The sequence below is a fragment of the Jaminaea rosea genome (genome assembly GCF_003144245.1).
Source record: "Jaminaea rosea strain MCA 5214 unplaced genomic scaffold BDZ90scaffold_17, whole genome shotgun sequence".
Classification (NCBI taxonomy): Eukaryota; Fungi; Basidiomycota; class Exobasidiomycetes; order Microstromatales; genus Jaminaea; species Jaminaea rosea.
In genome coordinates, this window is record NW_020289991.1 from 22,415 (window position 1) to 45,669 (window position 23,255).

At 58.0% G+C, this 23,255-nt stretch overlaps 12 protein-coding genes across 12 annotated transcripts; 9 read left to right on the top strand and 3 right to left on the bottom strand.

Moving 5' to 3' along the window:
- The first annotated feature begins 826 nt into the window (after positions 1–826).
- Positions 827–3,953, top strand: BDZ90DRAFT_87333 (hypothetical protein). Its single transcript, XM_025509903.1, has 3 exons — positions 827–903; positions 978–1,799; positions 1,875–3,953. The coding sequence occupies exons 2-3, from the start codon at positions 1,127–1,129 to the stop codon at positions 3,812–3,814; spliced, it is 2,613 nt and encodes an 870-aa protein (XP_025359473.1). The 5' UTR covers positions 827–903; positions 978–1,126; the 3' UTR covers positions 3,815–3,953.
- Positions 3,954–8,419: 4,466 nt separating this feature from the next.
- BDZ90DRAFT_234491 (hypothetical protein) lies at positions 8,420–9,302 on the top strand. The gene has a single exon (XM_025507035.1). It carries the CDS (start codon positions 8,492–8,494, stop codon positions 9,161–9,163), a length of 672 nt encoding a protein of 223 aa, XP_025359474.1. The 5' UTR covers positions 8,420–8,491; the 3' UTR covers positions 9,164–9,302.
- A 959-nt stretch (positions 9,303–10,261) lies between these two features.
- Positions 10,262–10,820, top strand: BDZ90DRAFT_281863 (hypothetical protein; the record flags this gene model as incomplete). The annotated part of the gene is made up of 3 exons (XM_025509403.1): positions 10,262–10,567; positions 10,621–10,681; positions 10,746–10,820. The coding sequence occupies exons 1-3, from the start codon at positions 10,464–10,466 to the stop codon at positions 10,818–10,820; spliced, it is 240 nt and encodes a 79-aa protein (XP_025359475.1). The 5' UTR covers positions 10,262–10,463.
- A 437-nt stretch (positions 10,821–11,257) lies between these two features.
- Positions 11,258–12,459, bottom strand: BDZ90DRAFT_87516 (hypothetical protein). Its single transcript, XM_025509904.1, has 2 exons — positions 11,842–12,459; positions 11,258–11,714 (listed from the first exon to the last, which is right to left on the bottom strand). Exons 1-2 carry the CDS (start codon positions 12,201–12,203, stop codon positions 11,414–11,416), a joined length of 663 nt encoding a protein of 220 aa, XP_025359476.1. The 5' UTR covers positions 12,204–12,459; the 3' UTR covers positions 11,258–11,413.
- A 263-nt stretch (positions 12,460–12,722) lies between these two features.
- On the bottom strand, positions 12,723–13,858 carry BDZ90DRAFT_87650 (hypothetical protein). Its single transcript, XM_025509905.1, has 2 exons — positions 13,820–13,858; positions 12,723–13,730 (listed from the first exon to the last, which is right to left on the bottom strand). Exon 2 carries the CDS (start codon positions 13,664–13,666, stop codon positions 12,836–12,838), a length of 831 nt encoding a protein of 276 aa, XP_025359477.1. The 5' UTR covers positions 13,667–13,730; positions 13,820–13,858; the 3' UTR covers positions 12,723–12,835.
- A 1,664-nt stretch (positions 13,859–15,522) lies between these two features.
- Positions 15,523–16,181, top strand: BDZ90DRAFT_262728 (hypothetical protein; the record flags this gene model as incomplete). Its single annotated transcript, XM_025508522.1, has 4 exons — positions 15,523–15,763; positions 15,831–15,924; positions 15,987–16,047; positions 16,110–16,181. The coding sequence occupies 4 exons, from the start codon at positions 15,523–15,525 to the stop codon at positions 16,179–16,181; spliced, it is 468 nt and encodes a 155-aa protein (XP_025359478.1).
- A 38-nt stretch (positions 16,182–16,219) lies between these two features.
- BDZ90DRAFT_87691 (hypothetical protein) lies at positions 16,220–17,267 on the top strand. The gene is made up of 4 exons (XM_025509906.1): positions 16,220–16,785; positions 16,848–16,941; positions 17,009–17,069; positions 17,135–17,267. The coding sequence occupies exons 1-4, from the start codon at positions 16,524–16,526 to the stop codon at positions 17,210–17,212; spliced, it is 495 nt and encodes a 164-aa protein (XP_025359479.1). The 5' UTR covers positions 16,220–16,523; the 3' UTR covers positions 17,213–17,267.
- Positions 17,268–17,510: 243 nt separating this feature from the next.
- On the top strand, positions 17,511–18,147 carry BDZ90DRAFT_262730 (hypothetical protein; the record flags this gene model as incomplete). Its single annotated transcript, XM_025508523.1, has 4 exons — positions 17,511–17,734; positions 17,797–17,880; positions 17,950–18,010; positions 18,073–18,147. The coding sequence occupies 4 exons, from the start codon at positions 17,511–17,513 to the stop codon at positions 18,145–18,147; spliced, it is 444 nt and encodes a 147-aa protein (XP_025359480.1).
- A 444-nt stretch (positions 18,148–18,591) lies between these two features.
- Positions 18,592–18,921, top strand: BDZ90DRAFT_262731 (hypothetical protein; the record flags this gene model as incomplete). The annotated part of the gene is made up of 3 exons (XM_025508524.1): positions 18,592–18,656; positions 18,716–18,776; positions 18,844–18,921. The coding sequence occupies 3 exons, from the start codon at positions 18,592–18,594 to the stop codon at positions 18,919–18,921; spliced, it is 204 nt and encodes a 67-aa protein (XP_025359481.1).
- A 227-nt stretch (positions 18,922–19,148) lies between these two features.
- On the top strand, positions 19,149–20,745 carry BDZ90DRAFT_228582 (hypothetical protein; the record flags this gene model as incomplete). The annotated part of the gene is made up of 9 exons (XM_025504818.1): positions 19,149–19,347; positions 19,486–19,579; positions 19,644–19,704; positions 19,770–19,810; positions 20,096–20,150; positions 20,233–20,305; positions 20,382–20,475; positions 20,540–20,600; positions 20,674–20,745. The coding sequence occupies 9 exons, from the start codon at positions 19,149–19,151 to the stop codon at positions 20,743–20,745; spliced, it is 750 nt and encodes a 249-aa protein (XP_025359482.1).
- Positions 20,746–20,989: 244 nt separating this feature from the next.
- Positions 20,990–21,579, top strand: BDZ90DRAFT_234494 (hypothetical protein). The gene is made up of 2 exons (XM_025507036.1): positions 20,990–21,470; positions 21,530–21,579. The coding sequence occupies exon 1, from the start codon at positions 21,040–21,042 to the stop codon at positions 21,325–21,327; it is 288 nt and encodes a 95-aa protein (XP_025359483.1). The 5' UTR covers positions 20,990–21,039; the 3' UTR covers positions 21,328–21,470; positions 21,530–21,579.
- A 1,008-nt stretch (positions 21,580–22,587) lies between these two features.
- BDZ90DRAFT_228583 (hypothetical protein) lies at positions 22,588–23,170 on the bottom strand (the record flags this gene model as incomplete). Its single annotated transcript, XM_025504819.1, has 4 exons — positions 22,588–22,636; positions 22,687–22,823; positions 22,851–22,989; positions 23,061–23,170. 4 exons carry the CDS (start codon positions 23,168–23,170, stop codon positions 22,588–22,590), a joined length of 435 nt encoding a protein of 144 aa, XP_025359484.1.
- Between the last annotated feature and the right edge of the window lie 85 nt (positions 23,171–23,255).

Consider the following 23,255-nt stretch of genomic DNA (forward strand, 5'->3'; position numbering starts at 1 on the left):
CAGCAAGAAATCCCTGTCTGGCCTCGTTTGCTCACAAATCATCACACGCGTGGGCGTTGGGCCAAGTAGCGCCTCGCCCTCGGTCATCAAGTTGGTCATACAGTGTCGACACGGGGCGCGGCGATCCATCACGCCTCTCTTGGCTCCTTGCCTGACAAGGCGCTCCGACTATGGCAGGCAGGCAGACAAGGGCAGCCAGTATCCGCGCTCTGTCATCACCATCGACCTGATGGAGCAAGAGTGCCTCACCCCCCCCGTGCGTGACAGAAAGATACCCACACCTCAGTGCTTCCTGTACCGCGGGCCGAGTACAGTACGACATCCTCAGAGTTCATGCTGAAGGGTGAGTCAAAGCGGCATCGAGCCCCTCTTTTACGTCACACATGCATGCACGATGTCTGATCTATCCCATCCGCCCCTCTTCGCCTCGCCACAGGACCTCGTAGCCTTAATCTGCTTTCGCTCAGCCTCTCACCGCGGCTGCGTCGCAAAGCTCCTCTACCCCTACAAGATAAGGGCCACTCAAGGCTGAGTCTTCTCGGTGTGGGCCTCCGCGTCAAGTCAACACGGCAACTTCCCCGCTCTTTGACGCTCAGCATCACCCCTGGATCGACATCTTGGGCGAGCGCGAGGTGCCAGCAACGATGACTACCAGATCAAGTCTCCGTCAGACTGCTTCGTCCTCGTCCTGTTGTCTGAAGCAAGAAAGGTACCTTGGCCTTTAAGCCATCTCACCACCGTCCCCGACTTCGCTGCACAAGCTGCCCTCTCTACGCAAAAGAGCTCTATGGCCACATTTTGTAGAGAGCTCGACGTCATCGACAGCTACAGTAGCCCTCCTTCTCTGGCACTACAGATTCCAGCGAAAGCAAACGCGACGAAGCTGGCTGCTGCGCCTGCAAGGTGAGTGGGCTTGATGGCTCCTGCTAATCCCCGGTCACGCTCGCGCTGATGCTGACTCTCCTTGCCTCCTTCAGTGCATGCACATCGACCTCAAGCTTTACTCACTCTCAAAACCAGTGCCACTCCGGCCAGCACCGTGCCAGTCTTGTCAGGCTATGAAGCGTAGCTCAAGGTCAACACAATAGACGGTGAGCTACGCACAACTCCCCTCTCCGCTTCTACGATGTCGCGAGCCCCCAGGCGATCATCACCACCGTGCGCGGCCATCCAAGTAGATGATCAGCACGTCTTGTACTCGCCCTGCACTACACGACGTCGCCTCCCCATGAGCCCTCCTCGAACGTCTCTACCGTCTCCACTTGGGCCCCCTCTTAGCAAGAGCAAGGCGAGGCGAGGCAGTGGCACCGGCTGCGCACCACCGAAAGTCGAGTCCTTCACCTCCCGCTACGACGCCGCCATGCTCACGGCTTCTTCACGGTCAACAAGTACGCAGGTCTCAAGAGTGGCTCAACGAAGGCTACCTTCCTCTCGAAGCAGCCCCAGCCTTCCTCGCACCGTCTCCTTGAACTTGTCCACTCCAAAAATGTCCAATGTTTTCCAGCAAATCGCTGAGGCCAAGGCCGCCGATGTCCGCGCCCTGTGGCCCATTCTACACGCGATCAAAGAGGCGTACGAGGCTCTTGGATGGTGCATCGACGCCGAGTACACGATGCCATTCTTTTCTCAGCCAGAGGCGTTCATCAAGATCCACGCCGAGTTTGCTGTTCCTGGTGTCTTCGCGTGGATGGACTCGGCCCGAGACGTTCCCACTCTCCCCTTTAAGCCTCCCCTGCTCGTCAACTGGCCTCACATGGCGACGTACCTCAAGACGCTGTTCATGAGCAGCCCCGTCTTTTGTGAGTCTGCTACCGTAGCTGGAAGAGCAAAGCAAGGCTGAGAGGTTCTGACGTTGACTGACCTTACGCATGCAGGGTTCGTCGTCAACCTCTACAATGGCGTGACACTCAGTGGGCCCCAACGGGAGTTTGGACACTCGGCCGCTCAAGCGACGGAGACCGCGGAGGGAAAGTCAAGGCCCCCTCTCTACACGGCATGGGACGATGCGCACGAAGTTCTGACGCACGTCACCTTCGGTGTCCGGGACTGCATCACCTTCCACCGCTACGCCGCCTCGGTCATGGACATGTCAAAGGGCAGACTTTCGGAGCTGGACCCCGTGGCCTTCACGTACGCCTACATCGGCGCGAAGGAGCTTGCCGACTCGTTCCGCTGGCGCATACCAATGAGCAAGGGCAAAAAGTACGACGACTTTCTCGCTTCGAAGCTTGGCCCGCGACGCGCTGATGTCGGAGGAGTCAATGCCACCAACTGCTTCTCCAACGCCGTGCGGTCATTCATTGGTCGCCGTGACGCCCGCAGGAAGGAAGCTCCGCGTAGCGACAACGGTCATCTCGACTTCCTGCTGCATACCGGAGTGGGCGACATGACTCTGGCGTGCAGGGCAATCGTGGGGCTGATGAGGTCGGTCGACGCTGGGTGGAACATTAATATCAGGTGCGACCTCAAAGGAGCTGGCAAGGCATGGGTCATCGCTCTGCCGAGCTGCTTCTCGGGCGCATCCTCGATGCTTGATCTTTCCACAGAAGCCGTTCACGAGCCCGGGCTGGAAATTATGGCGCCCGCGACGAGCGTCAGGTGCACATTGTACCTCACGGAGCGCTCCTACGCGTCGGCTCCTCTGGCGCCTTTCATGGGCAGGCTGGAGGAAGAAAGGGTTATTGCGCTTCATGACATCCTCGTCGAGACGGACACGGCGAGCGTAGTGACCAAATGGCCTCGCAGCGTTGCCGACGATCATCAAGTACGCCACACCTTCCTCAGGATCATCGGCGAATACGCTGGCCAGGCGGACGTCGACGTCGTGCTGGCCCATGCGCCGCCCCACCTTCAAGGCTGGCGCAACCATAGTCCCGCCTCTCAGTCCGGCTCGATGCCATCCGCCATGCGTCTCCTCGGCTGCTCAATGGCTCGAGGTAGCTTTGCGCGAATTGGCGGCGCAAAGAACGGCCGCGTCACGGTTTTCTCGGAGAACAGGCGCTCGAGCACCCAGCGAGTCCCCGCAGCCGGCGAAGCTCACTGCCTCTTGCTTTCCGTGGACGACAAGGGCGACCCATGGTATGCATATCGCCCTCTCGACGATTATAGGTCTGCCGTCACGTGGCATCGCTTGAGTCTCGCGGTGAGCAAGGCCATGCAGCTCTGCATCAACGAGGCTATGGCTACTTTTGGTCGCACACCGCTACATCGCATCGACAGGCCCCTGAGGAAGAGCAACGGGAGCGAGGATGAATTTCTCGACAGCTTGCTGGCCGGTGCCGACATGGGCAAGGCGAAGACGACCTTCCTGGGCATACAAATACCTATTGGCGGATGCGCGCGGCTGGACGGTCATGCAGACCAAGCTCGAGCTCTTCCGTCGCCTCAGCCGTGGGGCTCGCAAGGAAGACCCCTACTTCATCGAGCTGAAGTCGAAGAAAAATTTCTCCTGATGGTCACTCCATCGGGCCCCCACCACCACTACCACGAGTCGACAGACCTCGCAGCCAACGCACCGCATCCGGGGCACCAAGCCTCAACCGCCAACTGCACCCAAGGACATGCAGCCTGCGGGCCCACCAGGACACGCATCCATTGCTCAACTTCCTTGCTTGGTGCAAAGACTGTTGCGCGGGGGCAGAAGGATGTGTTGAAGGCATATCGTTTGCTGCTTGCTGCCAACGCTCCCCGTCGGCCCTCCGCGGCTCGCGCCCGACCTATTCCTCACATGGTCAGCCCTCCCCGCCCTCTTGCTTCTGAATTCACACCCAATCTTATCATCGCTCTCGTAGCATCATGCACCTTTTCGCGCTAGCCTTGACTGCTTTATCTTCCATCGTTGTCTTCGTCGAGGCCCAACAGGGGGGCATAGGCAAGGGGCGACCAAGCAACCCCATCAATCCTAAGGCGAGCACCAGACCTCTGAACCCACCCCGGGCATGCGTGGACACCAACATCTTCTGCCTCACGTACGCAAACAGCACCCAACAGAGCAACACGGCGATGCTGACCCAAGTCGCTTCGCGTCCCGCAGCGAGCAGATCGGCAAAAATGCCTACACTGGTGTGCAAGTGCGAGGGCATGCTGCTTGGTCAGTGAAGCACGATAACAGAGCCTGGCGCACAACCGGTGAGCGAAGTGTGGTGACTGCAATAGCTCCCACTGTACCACTGACAGAGCCAGCATAAGCCAACGTTGCAGCTTTCCTTGGTGCGCTATCATCGTGCCATTCCATCTTTTGCTCGCTAATCACCGCGGTGACCGTCTCGCCCGTGGTTGAAACATCTCGTAGCTACCGACTCGGGCGATGTCGACCTGAACTGTAATGACAGCAAGGATCCAAAAGATCATGTTCACATCAATTACGGTTTTGCCGCCAACGGAGGAACGTGAGTCCCCGCTGCTGACGCTAGTCGATCACGTAGGCCAAAGCTTACCCCAACCCTGTCTGGCCTGTCGCCAGGAGCTATCTCGCCATGGACAAAAATCTAACCGAGGGACATGCCTCGGATGGTTAGTACATTGTGAGTTGCGCTCATACAGGTATCTGCTGCGCTGCGCACTCGAAATGTTTGCGGCCAGTTGACCATCCTGTTTCCCTCCGCTCGATCAGCGCGAACGGGGCGTGCTTACGACGCAGCGGGTCTGGGTGGACTTTATCGTGTGGTGCAAGGACTTCTGATCGAAGTCTCGCAGCGCCGAACCCAGGGTCAAAGGGCATCAGAAGCGACTTTGCTCTCTTGCTACGGTTCCGCCGCCACTCCTTGGCCCTCCCGCTCCCGCACCGGAGATACTCTTAACACTGCCGGCCTCGCTGCTTCGTAGCGCTCTTGCTTCTGAATGCACATGTCAACATTGACCGCCACCATTACCGCTCGAGCAATGGTGCACCTCATCACTCTAGCCCTGACTGCTCTCCTCGCCCTCATTGTCTCCGCAAGGGCGCCGCGAGCCGGCAATGGCAATGGAAGGCCCGGCCACAAGGATCCTACTCCGCCGCGACCTGCCTTGAATCGCCCGCATCCTCCCACGGCATGCGGGATCACCAACATCTTCTGCCTCACGTGAGTGAAGACTCCATTTGAGAAAGAGGCACTCTGCCGCTCAGCCGCTGCCTCCCGCCGCATCCACAGTGTACAGCTTGGGAAAAACGCCTTCACTACGGTACAAGTGCGCGGACATGCGGCTTGGTCGGTGACGCACGACGGCGGAGCCTTTCGCACCTTTGGTGAGAGCGGTGCGTGACCGCGCTTGAGATTCTACTGACCGGCTAGCCCTGACGGCCTGTCGCAGCTTTCCTTGGTACGCCCTTCATGTGACGCAGCACAGTGCACGCTTACATGCGCGCTAACCTTTTCCTTTCCCCCTCCTCTCTCGCACCGCAGGCACCGACTCGGGCGATGTCAACCTGAACTGCAACAACAGCAAGGATCCAAAAGACCATGTTCACATCAACTTTGGCCTGGCCACCAACGGAGGAACGTGAGTGCCCCGTGCCCATCCTGCTACGACGCACGGAGTGACTCGACCTGACCTCTGCCTGGCCCGCTGTCGTTGCACGCACCGCACCGCACCGCACCAGGAGCTATCTCGCCATGGACAAGAATCTGACCGAGGGACACGCATCGGATGGTCAGAAGATTCTGCGTTGCGCTGCACTGCCCTGCCCCCCACCCCCGGATCGTTTGCGAACGGCTGGCTGACATGCTCTTGCTTCCGCTCGGGCAGGATCAGCGAGGCGTGCTTACGACGCAGCAGGTCTGGGTGGATTTCGCCGTGTGGTGCAAGGACTTCTGAGCGGGGAGGCTATTCCGTGCTCAGACGACGGGGCCTCTTGCTTTGGCTCCAGTCTTAAACATGCCCGTCTACCCACCCATTGCTCCTCGGCAATTCAAGAGACCCTGCCAGCGGTACCGCCTCTCGCGCGTGTCTTCGCTCCTCGTCTTACTATACCCACCCATTCCCATCTGTGCAGTACAGTATCGACCATGCCTAGCCGGCAAGTAGCTCTCATCTTTGCCACCTTACTGGCCTTGAGCGCAACGATTCGTGGCGGTCGCGCTATCAACCGTCTCGACCCACGCTACATCTCCCCTGAGCCTCCGCTGGCATGCACGAACAACACCATCTTCTGCCTGACGTGCGTAGGAGCAAGAGACTGGCTCTGTCTTGCTAGCAACTTACGTCCCACGCGCCGCCAACAGTCTACAGACGGCGAATGATGCTTTTCAGAATTGGACCGTACAAGGTAATGTGAACTGGATGGATGTGCAGAAGCGATGGAGTTGGCGCACCTACGGTGAGAGTGCGGGCTGAATGACAGAGTCGACCACTCGAGCACTGTTGACCACAGCGGCGCGGCATGTTGTCGGCAGGATTCAATGGTGGGTCAGGGCCGGAATCGTGATGCATTCTCGGCTGACGCGGTGTCATCTCCAGATACGGCCTCCGGAGACTTTGACCTCTATTGCAAGGATCCCAGGGCACCGAAAGAGCATGCGCATATCAGCTGGTTTTTCACCAGGTGGAAGACGTGAGTCAGTGCCTCCATTTTGAGACGCTGGGTTTGTCTAAGCTCTGTTTGCACCGACCTGACAGGAGCAACCTGACGCTCAGCAACGCATTGGTCATAGGGCTCTCCTCGGACGGTCAGGGTCTCGTGAGCCCTGGCTCAATTCTCCACTCATTCCGCTCGCCGGCTGAAGCGCGCTCGCTGGCTGTCTGCGCAACAGAACACCGGAGGCATAATCAAGACTTCGCTGGAGTGGGTGACTTTCGTCGTATGGTGCAAGGCCTATCTGTGACTTGGCATGGCAATAATGTTTGCCTTTGCTCTGGCAGGTCGCTGACAAAAACCAGCCGCAGCAATCCGCCGAGCCTTGCTCCCCTCGTTTCCTCCTGTTCTGCACATTGCTCTCGAATCGTCTCATCGTCTCCTTCTCAACTTTGTTGCCACTCGCCCTACAGCTTGACAATCATAATGCGCAAGCCCCCCGCTCTGTTCTTTCTCCGAGCGCTGACAGCATTCTCCTCCCTGGCAACCCCGAGCGTGGCCCTCAAACTTGCAAAGCGCTTCGTGACACCTCAACCTCCAGAGGTGTGCAACGGAACCTCCCTCTTTTGCCTCACGTGAGTGCGCGAAAGGGCGGACCGGAAATGTACGGTACGACAGTCACTGATGCTGGCATCCTCAGCGTACAGCGGGGCAACAAAGCTCTACAAGCTGAAAATGTTCGAGGTAACTTGCTCTGGATTGCCGATCAGGAGCTTGATTGGAGGACGTACGGTCAGTTCGCGGTGTGTTCTCATTTACTGAAGCTGACTCGGTTCTGTGCTTCTCAGGCTTCGACGGTGCGTGGCCTGCACCCAAAGAGACTGCTCCTCGCTCACTGCCACGCTCGCTAGACCTTGTCTCGGGCGACATAGACCTCAACTGCCTCGACAGCATCGTGCGAGTCAACTTCGGTTTCGCTACCCGTGGCGGAAAGTGAGGAGCAGCCAGCGATGGCGGTAGCAATGGCGTTGCCTTCGCGCCCCCACTGACGCACGTTCACTCAGCTCGTACCTCCCCGTCAGCTCCAACTTGGCAGAAGCTCTCGCCTCTGATGGACAGACCTTGGTGAGCATCAGCTCCTCTTCGAAGGTTCGGCGTGCTGACATGGTGCTCGCAGCGAAAACGCGGCGTCATTAAGACGAACGTGCCCTTTGTCGACTTTATCGTCTTCTGCGAGGACTATTGAGCAAAAGGGCAGCGGGGTCGCCTTTGCATCGTCCTTTGCTCTCTGCTGCGGGCGAAGGCGGTGGGACTCCGGAACAATGTCAGACATCTCCGAAGAGCACACCGCCCGCCTCCGTCTCCCCTTCTTGCTTCTGTACCACTGATCTTACTCGCATGATGATGTTCTCCGCTCTTCTCATACTACCGATAGCAGCGCTTGTGACCTGCTCTCGAGCTGCCTCTCACAGCGTCATGAGCATGGTCGCTCCACGATTCGTACCTCCAAGATGGCCCAAAGCGTGTGGTGAAACGAACGTCTTCTGTCTAACGTCAGTTCATCCCTCACGACCGCTCATGAAGCCAACAAAGAGCTCACCTTCCCTGCCTCTTCCGACGTGCTAAGCTTGCAGACGGCTAATCACGCCTTGCAAGGTCTGAAGGTACGAGGACATATTGCCTGGCAGGCCCGTCAGGGCATAGACTGGGGCATCTGGGGTGAGCACGAGGCTCTGCCGCTCCCACACCATCACCGCTCAACTTTCCTCTTACTCCGCAGCATTTGATGGTACGTCATTTTGAGCTCGAGCGAGTGCTCATCGACCTTTCATTGAGCCGCGTTGTTGTTAGCTACCACTTCCGGAGAGGCAGACCTCTACTGTCGCGGCAACAAGACCGAAGACAACCACGCGAGGATCAGTTGGGGTTGTGCTACGAACGGCGGGAGGTGTGTGCTGCAGTTGCGTTTACCAGCAGCAATCGTTGACGTACACTTACATGCCGCCATTCAGCAACTATCTTGCTCTAAGCAAAGGCCTGGTCCAGGGGCTTGCCTCAGACGGACAGACGTTGGTGAGCGATGTCTACGATCAGGGTACACCGTGCTGTGCTGACAATCTCCCAGCACGAACGAGGAGTGCTCGTGTCGACTCGCCCATGGGTCGACTTCACGGTATTCTGCAAAGATTGGTAGTCAAGGCGTGGCTGTCACGCCTTTCCACTTCACCTTCGTGCCGCTCCGGCCCGATATGTCACCTACTCTCGTACGGCAGACCGCCAACCCTCGACCCTCCCAATTTTACAGTACCGTGCACGTTCCAGGCTCGCCTCGCCATAATTCCTCTTTCCCTCCAACCCACAACTGCTCACATCGCCACCATGCAACTGCAGACTGCGATGCTCTCAACGCTACTGATCACCCTCGTTGCTTTCATTGCCCTCGGCCTGGCGGCGACCGTTCCACTAGATAGTGTCGACACACGCACCCTCTCCATCACGAACAGGTCGTCCTCCATCGAAGTCGAGCGTCGCTTTATTCCCTCGACGACCCCGAAGGCCTGCCTTGGGACGAACATCTTCTGCCTCACGTATGTTGGGAGCGAAGTACATGTAGAGTCGTCAGCTGTGAGCTTAGCAGTTTTCTCTCTCGCTTGCACAGCCTCCAGCTAGACAGGCGCGCTCTAGGACCCGTTCACCCGCGCGGCAACGTTGCGTGGGTCTACACGCACGACGACGCTAGGTGGCGAACCTGGGGTCCGTAAATTGGCTCCCATACTCCTTCACGACTGCTTCGTCCCTTCATACTGACCCGTCTCCCTCCCCCCCCCCCCCCCCCCCCCCCCCGCGTCTTGGCTCCCTTCGCCTCCCCCCCCCTTCGCGCGCAGCCTTCAAGAGTGGGTTCTCGCAAAGCGAGATAGGCGAGGCAAGACGTACACGCTAAGTTCTCCGCCGTGCCGCTTACGGTTCCGCAGCCATCAGCTCAGGTGACGCCGACTTGTACTGCAACCTCAATCGAACAGAGGCGAACAAAGTGCATATAAACTGGGGCTACTCTGTTGGTGGCAAGTGAGTGCGCCGCAGACACGGGCGCACGCAAGGTCCTGATCCTGACACACCCGCGTCTCGCGACGCTTGCCTCTCCGTACTGTAGCAGCTACATCTCCCTGAGCACCGACCTTGGTATTGCACAGGCTACGGATGGGCAGACGCTTGTGAGTGAGAAGAGCGGCAGGAAGCGATGTTTGCCAGAGACTGATATGTGGCATGCTATATGTAGCGAGGCCACGGCGCCATTGTTTCCGCGCAGAAGTGGGTTGACTTTATCGCGTGGTGCAAGGACTTTTGATGTCAATGAGGTGGCAGTGTCGAATAGATTGCCTCGGCACTGAGGCGTTGCTACTACCTCGCGGCGGTATTTTCAATGAACTTGCTCTGCGTTTGCTCCCCGTCTAAATGCGCCGCTTGAGGATCGAGTAGCGAGACGGGCCGCGACTCCCGCGCCCTTTTGCTCTAGCTGGGCGGCAGGATTGGCCCCCTCATGACCCAGCGGCTTCAAGGTGAGCGTGACGTACGCCCATGACCCAGGCCAGCCAGCCATTCTACAGCAATTTGCCTCGCTTCCCTCTTGTCTCTGCTCCTTGCCTCTCCCCCACCCGCTCATCATCGTCCCAACCCGAAAACTTACGATGCTCGCCACCAAGCTCGTTCACCTCGCAGTGATCTTCGCTGGCCTCTGTGGCGCCGCCACTTCAAAGACAATGACTGCGCGCGCCACCATACCGCGTCCCGCTGCGTGTGGTAAGCCGGAGACATACTGTCTTACTGTAGACGTGTCCCAGGGTCTGCCACGCAACATTCTCCATCCCGAACGCGCCATTACCTGGATCACAGGAGGTCAGGCAACGGGATGGCGCACGTATGGTTAGTAATCCAAAAAGTGACCACCCCTCCTCTGCCCCGCTGACGCACCATGCCGCCAGCTTTCAATGGCAAGTTCCGCGGGACGGTGCCCATCAACTGCGGCAAGCAGGGCTATCAGGACCTCGACATCTGGTTTGGATGGGTCAAGGGTTGGTGAGTAGCTCGAGGCAGGGCGCGAGGATCCTGCCACTCACGCGTTCTCGCAGGAGCAACATGAGTACGATCAGCACGCTCCTCCAGGCTAGAAGCTCCGACGACCAGTCGATGGTGCGTGCATTAGCGTGATGGATAGCATGCGACAGCCAGATGCTAACGTCCAGGACTTTTGCAGAACCCACACGCGCAAGGCACATCCCTGGGCTCTTCCACGCCTTGGGTCGACTTTGATGTCTGGTGTATCACCTGAGCACGGCGCCGCTCCTACGCCTAGTGGTCCGAGAGGGATAGGACCCTCATTTCCATCAATGTTGAGCGCGTAAACCACCACTGAAATCTATCTTGATGCCTCTTCCCTTCTGCGCGTGCTTGACTAGTCCTATAGCTCGGAGAGTGCCGCCTCACCCGGCGGGCCGCCCCTTCATAAGCCAATGAGAAAGACTCGCCGTCCCCTGCGGTGTGGTACGGTTCGGCTCGAGACGCGTTTAGGCGGCTCGACAATGACGGCGAGATATTCGTGGCCGTGAACATCGGACGATGTCGAGACGAAAACCCGACTTGCAACGGGCCATCTGCTTGCCCTTCTCTAGTCGCTGCTGATCGAACCTACAGGCTCGCCCAACACATCAACCTCAACACATACGATGCTCTTCACAGACCTCCTCTTTTTGGCAGCCTACGCCTGCACGCTCGGCTACACATTTGCCGTCCCCGCAGTGTTCGCCAACACCTCCACGACCGATATAGCGGACCTGGCTGCTCGCAGAATCATCGGCCCTTCGCAGCATGGCTACATCCCCTTTGTTCATCCGGCGCGATGCCACACGAACAACATCTACTGCCTCACGGTCTCGACGGGTCGCGGCGATCCCCTGCCATTTCGTGATGCATACGGCAAGATATCCTGGATTGAGGGTGAAGTTGGAGATAATTGGCGTACCGCGGGTGAGGAGCGCAAACGAGGCGGGAGGAGTCGAATGTAGACTGACCGCGCAGTCTCTTTAAGCCTTCAATGGCCAGTTCCGTGGTACATTGCCCGTCAATTGTGGGCCGACTGGATATCAGGACGTCGACATATGGCTTGGCATGGTGAAGGGATGGTGAGCATCGTCGCCTTGACCGCAAGATGTGTCGACCTTGCTGACTGTACGGCGTCGCGTCGCAGGAGTAACATGAGTACCAGGGCGCCTTTCATCGAAGGCAAGACTTCTGACGGCAAGATGATGGTGCGTGCATCCGGAACGAGAGCCAGGTCAGCTCCAAATGCTCACCACCCTCTCGTGCGCGCAGCTGCCCGGCGTGCATGGCGCAGCCGTTGGATCAGGCATGCCCTGGGTCGACTTTGCTGTCTGGTGTGTCGATGCTTGAGAGGCCACTGCAGTCGTATTGCGGTCCCAAAGTACTGCGATCGGAATGGGAGCCAACGTGACCGTGACCATGACCGAGACTTGGAACTCTTGTCGGCCCGATACCGATTGAGCTGAGCGCGAGCGGCTACACAGCTGCTTATCGCCAGCAGCGGCACCGTACTGGAGCGCTGAAGACGAGACGCTGAGCAGGGCATAAGACAGATGCTGCTGCCTCGAACATCTTGACCCGCCACCACACCATTCCCTCTCGTTTTGCGTCCCATCCTACACGATGCTATTCACCAAGTTGTTCTACCTCGCCGCCATCTACTTCTGCGCCATTGGCCTGGCGCTTGCAGTCCCTTCGCCCATGTCCATTGACACAGTCAAGGCTGACGGCAGGGACCTAGCCGCTCGCTACACCAACTGGAAGCGGCCTGCGCGATGCCACACCACTAATGTCTTCTGCCTCACTGTGGAAGGTAGCCCCGAGCCATTTTTCTTTCACCAAGAGGGCGTCATCTCTTGGCGCGACGATACGGCTGACGACCACTGGCACACCTTTGGTGAGAGCGAGAGACAAGAGAAGTGCGACTTCCTCTGACTCTGACGCGCGCACGCCGTTCCGACCGTAGCCTTCAACAGCAAGTTTCGAGCGACGTTCTCCATATCCTGCGTCAACTCGGACATTCAGTATCTTGATGTCTGGTTCGGCTGGACGAAGGGATGGTGAGTCGCGTGAGATCCGTTGCCCAGCGACTAGAGCCTCCTTCTTACTCGGCATTACTGCCTCATCGCCTCGTAGGAGTAACATGAGTACGACAAGCACCAACCTAGATGGCAGCACGTCCGACGGTAAGAGAGTGGTGCGTGCGGCGTATTGGCCTGTCGATCCCAACAGTGAGAACGGGAGAGCTCACCAACGCCTTGCGCTACGCAGAATGCTGGACCGCACGGATGGGCTGTGGGCTCTGGTCAGCCCTGGGCTGATTTTGTCGTTCGCTGTGCCGACGACTGAGTTGTCCGAGCATCGTATCTTTGTCTTTCGGCCCGAGAAATCGTGAAGCTTTGGCGCGAGCTTGATCGCAGCATGACAGTCGCGGCCAATTGCGGCCCGACATTCGGCCCGTTGCAAACCGAGCAAAGCCACCCCCCCGCAGCTGCGACGACAGACTGGTGGCGAGTGATTTGCTGACCGCTGGCTCGACAACCGAATCGGCTTCTCTCCTTCCTTTGGCATCAACAACGTCACCTGCCTTACCCACCCACGATGCTCCTCCACACGCTCTTGTCGTTCGCCTGCGCCTGCCTCTTTGGCATCATCGGCAGCGTGCTGGCTGTACCCACGGTCACGTCTATCGAGGCTCGCGACCGCGGAATTCCCAGCCACAAGGGCATCATTCCCTTTCAGCGCCCTACCCGTTGCGTGCAGAGCAACGTCTACTGTCTCAGTGTCTTCGCCACTCGTGACAGAAACTTCGGCGATTGGTCTCCTGGGGGTGGAAAGGTTTCGTGGATTGAAGACGATCCACAAGGCCGATGGCGCACCTTTGGTGAGCAAGTGGCGTGGGGGCTCCGCCAACGACTGCGCGCTGACGAAGGTCTTCTCGCTCCAGCTTTCAACGGTAAAGCTCGCGGAGTGCTCCATTTGTCGTGCAATGGGTTTCAGAACGGCGTCAGCGACGTGATCGTCTGGTTCGGATGGGTCGCGGGATGGTGAGAGGCGGCGAACTTGCTCCAGATCCATGCGTTGACTAACGCGCGTGCGCTCGCAGGAGTAATATGACTACGGTCTCCCACGAGATCAAAGGCTTCACAGGGGACGACGGCCGGCTTGTGCGTTCAGAGCCGCGAGCAGAGGTAGCGCCACGCTGACTATCCTCCCACCGGGCGTACGTACGCAGAACCCTGAGCTCAAGGGTGGTTCCGTAGGAAGCGGCACTCCTTGGGTCGACTTTGTACTGTGGTGTGACAACATCTAGCCCGCTGCGTCGTGGCTCCGGCGATTTACTGGCTCTGTCTCTTCAAATTCGATCATCCCCTTCACCTCGACTTGAACGCTTGAGAATGCTGTCCATCGTTCCATCGTGCGGAGCTTGTACCAATGCATCTCTTGATGCAGCTCGTGAGTCGGCGAAGGGCGGGGAACGCTGAGATGGAGGAGTGGATGGCCTGATCGTGTGAAGTCCGAGGGCGAGCTCCATTGTGGCGTGACCTTTGCGGCCCGACGGTCGACTCATTGGGTGCCGAACATAGTAGCGGCGACAGAGTGGCGTGGCGACGAGGGCGAGTGCTGAGCTCTGACTCGAGGATGAATTCGGCTTTCCTTCTTTCTTCCTCTCCCACCACATCATCTACCTCGCACCAACACATGATGCTTCTCAAAGCGATCCTGTATTTCGCCTGCTTCTGTCTTCTCGACCTTGGCGTGCTGGCTGCCCCCGCCGTCGAAACTACCCTCCAAACTCGCGGGTCCATCGGCGCTCCTACCGGTCACGGCATCGTCCCATTGCAGCGCCCTGCGCGTTGCGAGAGGGATAACGTCTATTGCCTAAGCGTACAAGCCTCTCGTGGCCTTATCGGCGTTTGGGGAGGTCATGATGGGGTGCTCTCGTGGACTGAAACTGATTCTCGCGGCCAGTGGCGCACCTATGGTGAGCTGGGGCAGATTTGACTTTTCGCCGTCCGTCTTGCTGCTGACAATGATGATTCTGGCTCAGCTTTCAACGGCAAAGCTCGTGGAACGTTGTACATATCGTGCCGAGGGCTGTCGGACGACGTTGACGTCTGGTTTGGGTGGGCCAAGGGATGGTGAGAAGAGGCCGGCCCGCTACAAAGGCCTTGGCTGACTCGCGTATTTTCGCAGGAGTAACATGACCACAGCTTCCAACAACGTGCAAGGCATGACGTCGGACGGCAAGATGCTGGTACGTTCAGAGCAGCGATCAGAGGGTAGCGCCGACGCTGACTAGCTTGTCCCTCCCGCGCATCCACAGAACCCTCATCTCAATGGAGGTTCCATTGGAAGCGGTCGTCCTTGGGTGGACTTTGCGGTGTGGTGCCAGAACCCTTAGCTCGCTGCGTCGTGACTCTGCAACCCGTCGTGATCCTTTGCCTCGCCTTGAATTCGATTGCCCTCTCCACTCTTGCGCTCAAAGCGTGCGTAGCTTATTCGGCGAGAAGAGGCGGCCTGGCGGTCCAGCAAGCGCGCCTCATGGTTGCCCATGACGGCCATCCGTCGTGCCACCGTGCTCGTGAGATGTTTTGGGTGGATCGCTGGACGAGAAGCGAGGGACCAAAACGAGCTAAGGTGGAGTAGACCCTCGAGTCGACCGACGGATGTGGCCACGTGGCTGCTCCCGAGGCCAGCTCCGACGCCGCCATTGCGTTGGGCGGGCGGCGGTAATCTCGCTCGCGGTTGACGAGGTTCCATATTGTTTGTCTACCGCCGAACGGCATTGCATTCACGAGCGCTATGTAGCAGCGAGGTGTGTGCAAACGTGTGGCCCCAATGTGGGTCCCTCTAGGTATGTCAACCTCGCCGGCCCCTCCTCTCTCGTCTCTCCCGTCTTGCGCCCAACAACCCATCGTCTTCCCAAAACAATGCTCCCTGCCAGCCTCTTCGCCCTCATCTGCGCGCTGCTCTTCGCGGTCAAAACACGGGCTATGCCCGCTGAGCTCGCCATTCGCGCACACATCCCTCGTCACCCTGACCCATGCTTCAAGAGCAACGTCTACTGCTTGACCGTTCAGACGGGCGAGCATGGTGATCGCGAGTGGGCCGTCCCCGAGGGTAAACCATCGTGGATTCAGCAGGAGCCGGGACTGCCTTGGAAGACTTATGGTAAGCCAACAAAAAGCATTTCAAGAGGTCAGAATGTCTCTGATCCCTCTTCTGACCGCTCTTCCAGCTTTCAATGGAAAGTTCAAGGGGACGCTACGCATGTCGTGTCGTTCAGACTTCTACTCGTACTTTGACGTCTGGTTCGGCTGGACCAAGGGATGGTGAGCATGCATGTGGCGCTCAGCGGAGAATGTTCAACTTAATCGCGCGCAACACATCGTAGGAGTAACATGACAACAGTCGACCCCGATATCTCTGCGTTGTCCTCGGACGGCAAGGTGCTGGTGCGTACCGAGCAACAAGCCAAGATGGCAGTCAGGCTGACCTCGGCTTTGCGCACTTGCAGAAGGATGGCACTCATGGCGGCTCCATTGGCAGCGGTCGTGCTTGGGTCGACTTTGCCGTGTGGTGCATCTGACTCGCTGTGCCATTGAATTCCCTGTTTGCGCGCCGCATCCCAGTGCAAATCGACAAATTGCCCCTTATCTTTCAGTGGTGCGGCGGTGCTACTGAATGAAGGGGAGATCTGGCATTGCGCGAAGCGGCCCGCACCCTTGACTTGTAAAGCGATCAATCACCGGCCATTCTGTCCTTCTTTCGAAAGGCCATGTATCGCTCATCTTCCGCCCATCGGGCTGTGCAGCGACGATGAATACGAAGCAAACGCCGTGGTCAGGCCACCTTGCCAGCTGTTGCCTTGCTTTCTCCTTCAGCTCGGCGCGTTTCTTCTCCCATCCACACCTCTGCATCACACATCAACATGCTTTTCCTCGGACTTCCTCACCTCATCCTCGCGGCTCTCCTCGCCGGGAACGCATGCGCTTTGCCCACTTCGGAGCTTGCCCATGCGCCCGTCAAGCACAAGTACGTCCCCTACCACCGGCCCACGCTTTGCCTCAAGAGCAACGTATACTGCCTGACCGTCGAGACAGACCAAGATGGCGGAGGAGTTGATTGGACAGCCAAGGAGGGCACCATCTCCTGGACTCACCAAAAAGATGGAGATCCTTGGGTCACGTATGGTGAGCTTTGGGTGCGCAAGATTCCGTGAAGCAGAACCCTCACCCCTCTTCTCATCGCGTAGCTTTCAACGCAAAGTTCAAAGGAAATCTGCGCATGACCTGTCGTCCTGACGTCTACTCGTACATCAACGTTTGGCTTGGCTGGACCAAGGGATGGTTAGTCGCGCATGCTCTGCCGTCATCCCCTTCTTGCTGATCCCGCCTACTGTCGACCCAATCGCAGGAGCAACATCACTACGGTCGACGACAATGTCGCGGTTCAGACCTCGGACGGCAAAGTCATGGTCAGTGTGCAGGATGTCAAGGTAGCGACGCCCTCTGCTGACCCGAACTTTCTCTCGCGTGACAGTGGGGTCGGCATTTGGGCGGGTCCATTGGGTCGGGCATGCCTTGGGTCGATTTTGCCATATGGTGTCAGGTGGTCTAGCTCGCTGCCCTTACCGTACATGTGTTGTATCTTTCCTATCTCGCCAAGAATGCCCTTTGACCGTCGTACTCTTCCTGTCGCTGCATCGGCCCGTCTCGAGCTGGATCAGGGCGAAGGTGTGTCAGACTATGCGGTGGTATAGTGGTCATCGAGGGGAGGAGCAACGTGCCAGACACTCACTCGTATCATCGGTTTGGCTTCTTGACCACAACATTAACACCTCGCGCCGCCGATGATGCTGCTGACTATGCTCCTGAGCGCGACTTTGGCCTGGGCCGGTCTCTTTGCGACATCTGTCATGTCTTCCAAAGACGGGCCTCCGCAGGGTGCAAACCCAGACAAGTGGCCGACGGGCTACGTCCCCTTTCGTCCTCCCATGCTCTGCTTCACTACAAAGGTCTACTGCCTCCATGTCCAGTCCGCAAATCAGATTGCGGAAGAATGGATCTCCTTCGAAGGCGATGTCTCCTGGATTGTTCAGGCCGAACGAGTGCCTTGGCGCACCTACGGTGAAGCAGACTTGTGGCCACGATCTTTGAACACAGCATTCACTCACGTCTGACCCACTTCTCAGCTTTCAACAGCAAGTTTCGCGGCACGGTCCGCCTTCACTGCATTTTGCCCGATAATGACGAGTTCGACGTCTGGTTTGGCTGGATCAAAGGATGGTGAGTCGCCCAATGGTGATAGGCAACGATTGGGCAGCTAATCATTCTCTGCCACCCGTACCGTTTTAGGAGCAACATCACGACTCGCAGTCCACACCTTCAGGTAAGGGGACCGGATGCAAAGCTGCTGGTACGTCTGCCTTTCATGAAGCAGTCTCGGCGCTCGACTGATCCATCTTTACACGCAATTAGCCCGGCCCCGAGGGAGGCTCACTAGGCTCGGGTGAGGCCTGGGGCGACTTCTTCGTCTGGTGTGACTCTACGTAGCACGTGCGCCCTCCGGCCCTGGCGCTGTCCTTTGTGCTGTGGCATTCTTCATTAATTCACCGTCCGCAATGCTACTCTCCTCGCTGTCCAATGTCCGGCCGTCTTGATCTCGATGTAGCCGCATTGGCCCGTTGTGAGCTGTGAGGCAACCCAAGAGGAATGGCTTGCCAGAGGCCGCGGTGATGTAGAGGCCGCTCAGGAAAATCGCAACGTGCTGGCAAGTGACTCGTACCATCGATTTGCCGTCCTTACCACCATAGCATGCGGGCGCCCACCAATATGCGTTTCGTCGTGCTCCTCTCTGCAGCTACCGCCTGCGCTACCTTCCTCGCCGCCCATGCTATGCCGACCACCACTGATTCCACACAGGGCGGAGCGGACTGCCAATCAGGCCTAACAAGGGCTTCCTTCCTTTTCACCCCCCTCTGCGCTGCTTCAACACGAATGTCTTCTGTCTTCACGTGCAAGCACGACGACTTCGACGTCTGGTTTGGCTGGGCAAAGGGATGGTAAGTTACTCATCGAAGCTTGGGCAGCGTCGCAGCTGCTCAGTTCCTGTCCGTTGCAGGAGCAACATCAGTACCGAAAGCTCACGCCTTCAGGCCAAAGGCTTGGCCGCAGATTTAATGGTGCGCCCGCTCAAAATGAACCTCGGTCAGCCGCTCAGCTGATCAACCTTCGCCGTTTTGCGCTCAGAACCCTGGGCCCAAAGGCGGTTCGCTGGGCTCCGGTGCGGCCTGGGTCGACTTCTTCGTCTGGTGTCAGACCACTTAGCTCGTTGCGCCCTCGCACCCTTCCCCTACCGTACGACGAAGCAATCGACTCTGTTACATCGTAAACGTGACAATTTGAGCGCGTATGCCTTCGTGAGCACCGCCGTAGGGATGGGTAGCGCACTTCAAATTGCTCCGAATGTAGTCACTTTGTAGTCACTCTACAGTACCACCCAGTCGCAGCACCCTATCTCGACTTGGACTTGTTACCACCCAAAGCTCGCAAGGATGGGCGATATCGCGCTCTACTTCATGCTGGCCTGTGCTTGGCTGCTCGTCGCCGTAGCCTCTGCCGACCACGATGCTAGTCTCAAGCCCGCCGATCACCTCTCTCGGCAAAGCCCCGCTGCTTTCAAGCCTCCTGCGCGTTGCGGTACCACTCACGTCTACTGCTTGAGCGCTGAAGCTGCTCACGGTGCCTCTCCGAGTGGGTCCGTTCTGAGGGTGAGATCAGTTGGATGGAGGACGCAACGCTCTGGAGCACCTACGGTGAGCGTGCAGAAGTCATACTGTCAGAGCAGTCTATTCTCTGAAACCGCGCACCTTTCGCTCGCCTCGCAAGCAGCCTTCAACCAGAAGTTTCGTGGGACCCTCCGCCTCTACTGCCACCCGAGCGAGAATAATGACATCGAAATTTGGTTCGGCTGGACGAAGGGATGGTCAGTGTCGTACTTGCGTTGTTGCCGAGGAGCAGCTCGCTGACCTTGCTGGGCCCCAGTGCAGGAGCAACATCAGTACGAGAAGCTACAACATCCAGGGCACTACCTCGGACGTTGGCGTACTGGTACGTCCATGCCAAGTGCCTGCAGCTTGAAAAGTCACCCGACCATCTCTTTTCCTCTTATGCAGAACCCTGGCCCCGAGGGAGGCGTAGTCGGCTCCAGCATGCCGTGGGTCAATGTGCAGCTCTGATGCGTGAGCACTCAGCTCGCCTGTGCCCAACCCTGAGAACGTCACAAATTGATTGTCATTTCCAATTTGTCGAGTGCACTTTGAGTACCTGGCTGCAATGTCCTCGAGCAAACCAATTCGTCATCAGCGCCAGCGCAGCGAAGTTGGGCTTCGTGTCCCGTATCTCAGTTGCGACCTCTTACAAGACGCAAAGCTCCCACGCCACGCTGACATGCTGCCTCTCGTGCTTCACTGCATTATAGCGTGCACTTGGCTGCTCACAGCATCAGCTTCATCCAATCACAATACTTCTGCCACCTCGCTCGGCCCCAAGAGGGAGTACGTCCCTTTCAAACTGCCCTCGCGCTGCTACACCACCCACGTCTTTTGTTTCAGCATTCAACTAGCCCACAACATCCAGGGATACTGGGTGCACAATGAGGGCGGGATAACCTGGGTCGAGGACTCTGAGAAAGAGCCCTGGCGCACCTACGGTGGGCCTCATGAGCGTTGCGGATGAGCAGCCAGCGCGCCGCTAATCATGCGTACCTCTCTCCTGCTCGCTCAAAGCCTTCAATCGCAAGTTCCGCGGAAAGCTGACCCTGGAATGCCATCCAGACGAGGGCAATGACATCGACGTCTGGCTCGGCTGGACTAATGGATGGTGAGGAGCGCGTTGCCGCGAGCAAGAGAATCTTTTGCTGATCTTCAATTATATCGCCCCCTAGGAGCAACATGAGCACGACGAGTTCCAACATTCAGGGCAGTACTTCAGACTCTGGCCTACTTGTGCGTTCCTGTACAACCCGCGAGAGGCGGAGTCATCTGCTGATCAATTGGTCTTCCTTCTTCGCGTTCGCAGGTTCCTAGTCCCAACGGAGCGTCGGTCGGTTCGAGCACTCCCTGGGTCGATTTCCAGGTCTGGTGCATTTGAATGTGGCTACGCCTCATCAGCAGTATGAGGTTGCTCAGCCTCGTGACGATCAGATCGCTGGCTGCTGTGAGATGACGAAGCTCGCTATGATATGTCGCCCTGACCCAGACGCTGTCGTCACGAATTTATCCGTTTTGCCATGTCGTAGACGCCTTCGAAAACGTGCCAGTCCCGCCGCCGCGAGCGCCACTGCCTCTGAATGAGCAAAGATGCGCGAGATATTCCGCACCTACCGCGCCAGTGATGCTGCTGAGCTTTTGCGCCTTATCTCAAGCCAGAGGTCTTCTTTACCAAATGCTCTTCACTCATCTCCAACGGCTTATTACTGCGCTTTACTGGACCCTCGCCTGCGCTTGGCCGCTCGCCGCTGCTCCCTTACCAGGACACAATGTTGGTCCAAATCCCACCCGCAATCAAGTCTCCCCTCCCTTCCAACCGCCCAAGCGTTGCCACACCACGCACGTCTACTGCTTGAGCCTTCAAGCCGCTCATGGCGTCTATGAAGAATGGCTTGACACCGACGGCTCCATCAGTTGGAGGGATGACGCCGAGCCCTGGCGCACGTACGGTAAACGTGGATGAGTTTCTTGTACACAGAAGGCGCGGTGTTGATCCGCCGCACCTTACGCAGCCTTCGACGGCAAATTTCGAGGCAAGCTACGTCTCTACTGCGATCCGTGCGAGGATAAGGACCTCGAAATGTGGTTTGGCTGGATCGAAGGATGGTGAGTGGCGTGATATCGATGTCGCGAGGAGCTTAGCTTCTATTCCTCTTGGCCTGCAGGAGCAACGTAAGTACGACCAGCTTTAACATTCAAGGGACCACCTCGGACAACCATTCACTGGTACGTTCGCATCTGAGGCTAGCTGAGTGGCAGACAGCTTACCACCTCACGCCTTCGCACCTCCTTCTGCAGAATCCTGGCCCTAATGGGGGCTCAGTCGGCTCGAGCACTCCGTGGGTCGATGTGCAGCTCTGGTGCAGGAGCACTTGAGCACGAGAACGCGCTTCGTGAACAATGTCAACTTTGCTCGCGGCTTCGAAACGATGAAGCATACGAGTGACAAGATTGTCTGAGCTGACGACCGAGCACGGCGCCTCACGCCTTCAGCCTCCTCAAACACCTGTAGCGCGCATCAGGCGGTGTGCCATTCGGTACATTGGCACAGTCGCCGTAAGCAGAAGGTCCCTCGCAGGCTTGCACGCACGTCTCCGACTGTAAAGGATGGGCGGGCGAGCATTCGAAACCGCCACGGTAAGACGGCGAGCGAGCCATTCAGCGGCGCTTTCGGTGAATTCATGCGCACACCATTGGACTTCATGCCCACGCCTACTCACTTGACAAAGTGTAAACGTCCAGCTGGGCGTGGGCAAGCTAAGGAAAGATTTGCAAAAGGGCGCGGCGAACAACGGCTGATCGATGGCTTCATCGTCCCCTGAGACGACGAAAGTTCGACCTTTGGGGTCGCACCCGCTACGAAAAGGGCGGACGGTCAGAGGATATGAGCGTGGGACGTGAGCGTATGATGAGCATGGAGGAGACGGGAAGAGCGACCGCTCACCGCCTGTCATAGCAGACACCAAGCTTGATGGGCTTGCTGAGCGCGAGGCAAGCGAGAAAGCTGAGGAAGAGGACGGCGAGCAGAGGATGAGGTTGCATTTGTTGAGGTACAGTAGGCGAGGAGGAAATTGAACTGTCGATGTGTGGGAGAAGATACTATGGCGTGAGAGTGAGCCAAGTCCACTCATCTCATCGGCTCTCCCCAGTTGCAAGGCCGGCGGCCCGCAAAAGGCTCGCGAGCGGGCCGTACGCGTGATCTCCGAGCGGGCGGCGGATATGTTCAGTACGTGGCTTCGGATTGATAGCGATGGGCGGCCTCGCTGATGATACTACAGTACATCCACAGTCATGCGCTCACCACGTCACCCGCCTGACGCACTTGTATGCCGCGCCAGGCGCAGCATTGTCCGGCACAGAAACGCAGGTTCCGCTCGTGTGGGCCGCATCGCATGCTTGGACGCACGTCTCGGACTGAGTGAGAAGGACAAGGATGTCAGTGCTCTGAGGCTGGAGACCCTGAAATGCGGTGTTTTGGCAACTCACTTGACAAACATTCAGCTTGACGGGCGGGTCAGGCGCAGCCAGGAAGGAGGCGCAGTTCGGGTAGTTCGTAAAGAGGGGCTGATCAATGGCTTGCGAGTCGCCATTGACTTGCTTGTACCCTCCGAGCGCGTTGCAGTGTCTGTGCAGGGGCGATGAGCGGGAGTCAGTAATGAGGTGAGCTTGAGGGTGAAAGTCGACGCGCGCACGAACTTCATGGCGTAGCACCAGCCGAGCTTGACTTGTGCTGCGTTGCTATGGCTGGCGGCGTGGGAGAGGAGGAGCAAGAGTAGAGAGATGAGAAGGGACGGTGTGGAGAGCATGGTCGTGGTGCTGGTGATGCTCAGGTGTTTAGTTGTGATGTCTGTGAATGGGATGCGAAGGTGAGGCGAGTCCTCGCTTTGCTTT

Bases quoted from the DNA above. Each gene is read 5' to 3' on its own strand.
- BDZ90DRAFT_87333 (XM_025509903.1), top strand. From the start codon at position 1,127: ATGTCGCGAGCCCCCAGGCGATCATCACCACCGTGCGCGGCCATCCAA. The intron at 1,800-1,874 runs GTGAGTCTGCTA...TTACGCATGCAG, and splicing joins CATGAGCAGCCCCGTCTTTT to GGTTCGTCGTCAACCTCTAC.
- BDZ90DRAFT_234491 (XM_025507035.1), top strand. From the start codon at position 8,492: ATGCCGCCATTCAGCAACTATCTTGCTCTAAGCAAAGGCCTGGTCCAG.
- BDZ90DRAFT_87516 (XM_025509904.1), bottom strand. From the start codon at position 12,203: ATGGGACGCAAAACGAGAGGGAATGGTGTGGTGGCGGGTCAAGATGTT. The intron at 11,715-11,841 runs GTGAGCATTTGG...GACGCCGTACAG, and splicing joins GCTGCGCGCACGAGAGGGTG to TCAGCAAGGTCGACACATCT.
- BDZ90DRAFT_87650 (XM_025509905.1), bottom strand. From the start codon at position 13,666: ATGGATCTGGAGCAAGTTCGCCGCCTCTCACCATCCCGCGACCCATCC.
- BDZ90DRAFT_87691 (XM_025509906.1), top strand. From the start codon at position 16,524: ATGCTTTTCCTCGGACTTCCTCACCTCATCCTCGCGGCTCTCCTCGCC. The intron at 16,786-16,847 runs GTGAGCTTTGGG...CTCATCGCGTAG, and splicing joins AGATCCTTGGGTCACGTATG to CTTTCAACGCAAAGTTCAAA. The intron at 16,942-17,008 runs GTTAGTCGCGCA...ACCCAATCGCAG, and splicing joins CTTGGCTGGACCAAGGGATG to GAGCAACATCACTACGGTCG.
- BDZ90DRAFT_234494 (XM_025507036.1), top strand. From the start codon at position 21,040: ATGCTCTTCACTCATCTCCAACGGCTTATTACTGCGCTTTACTGGACC.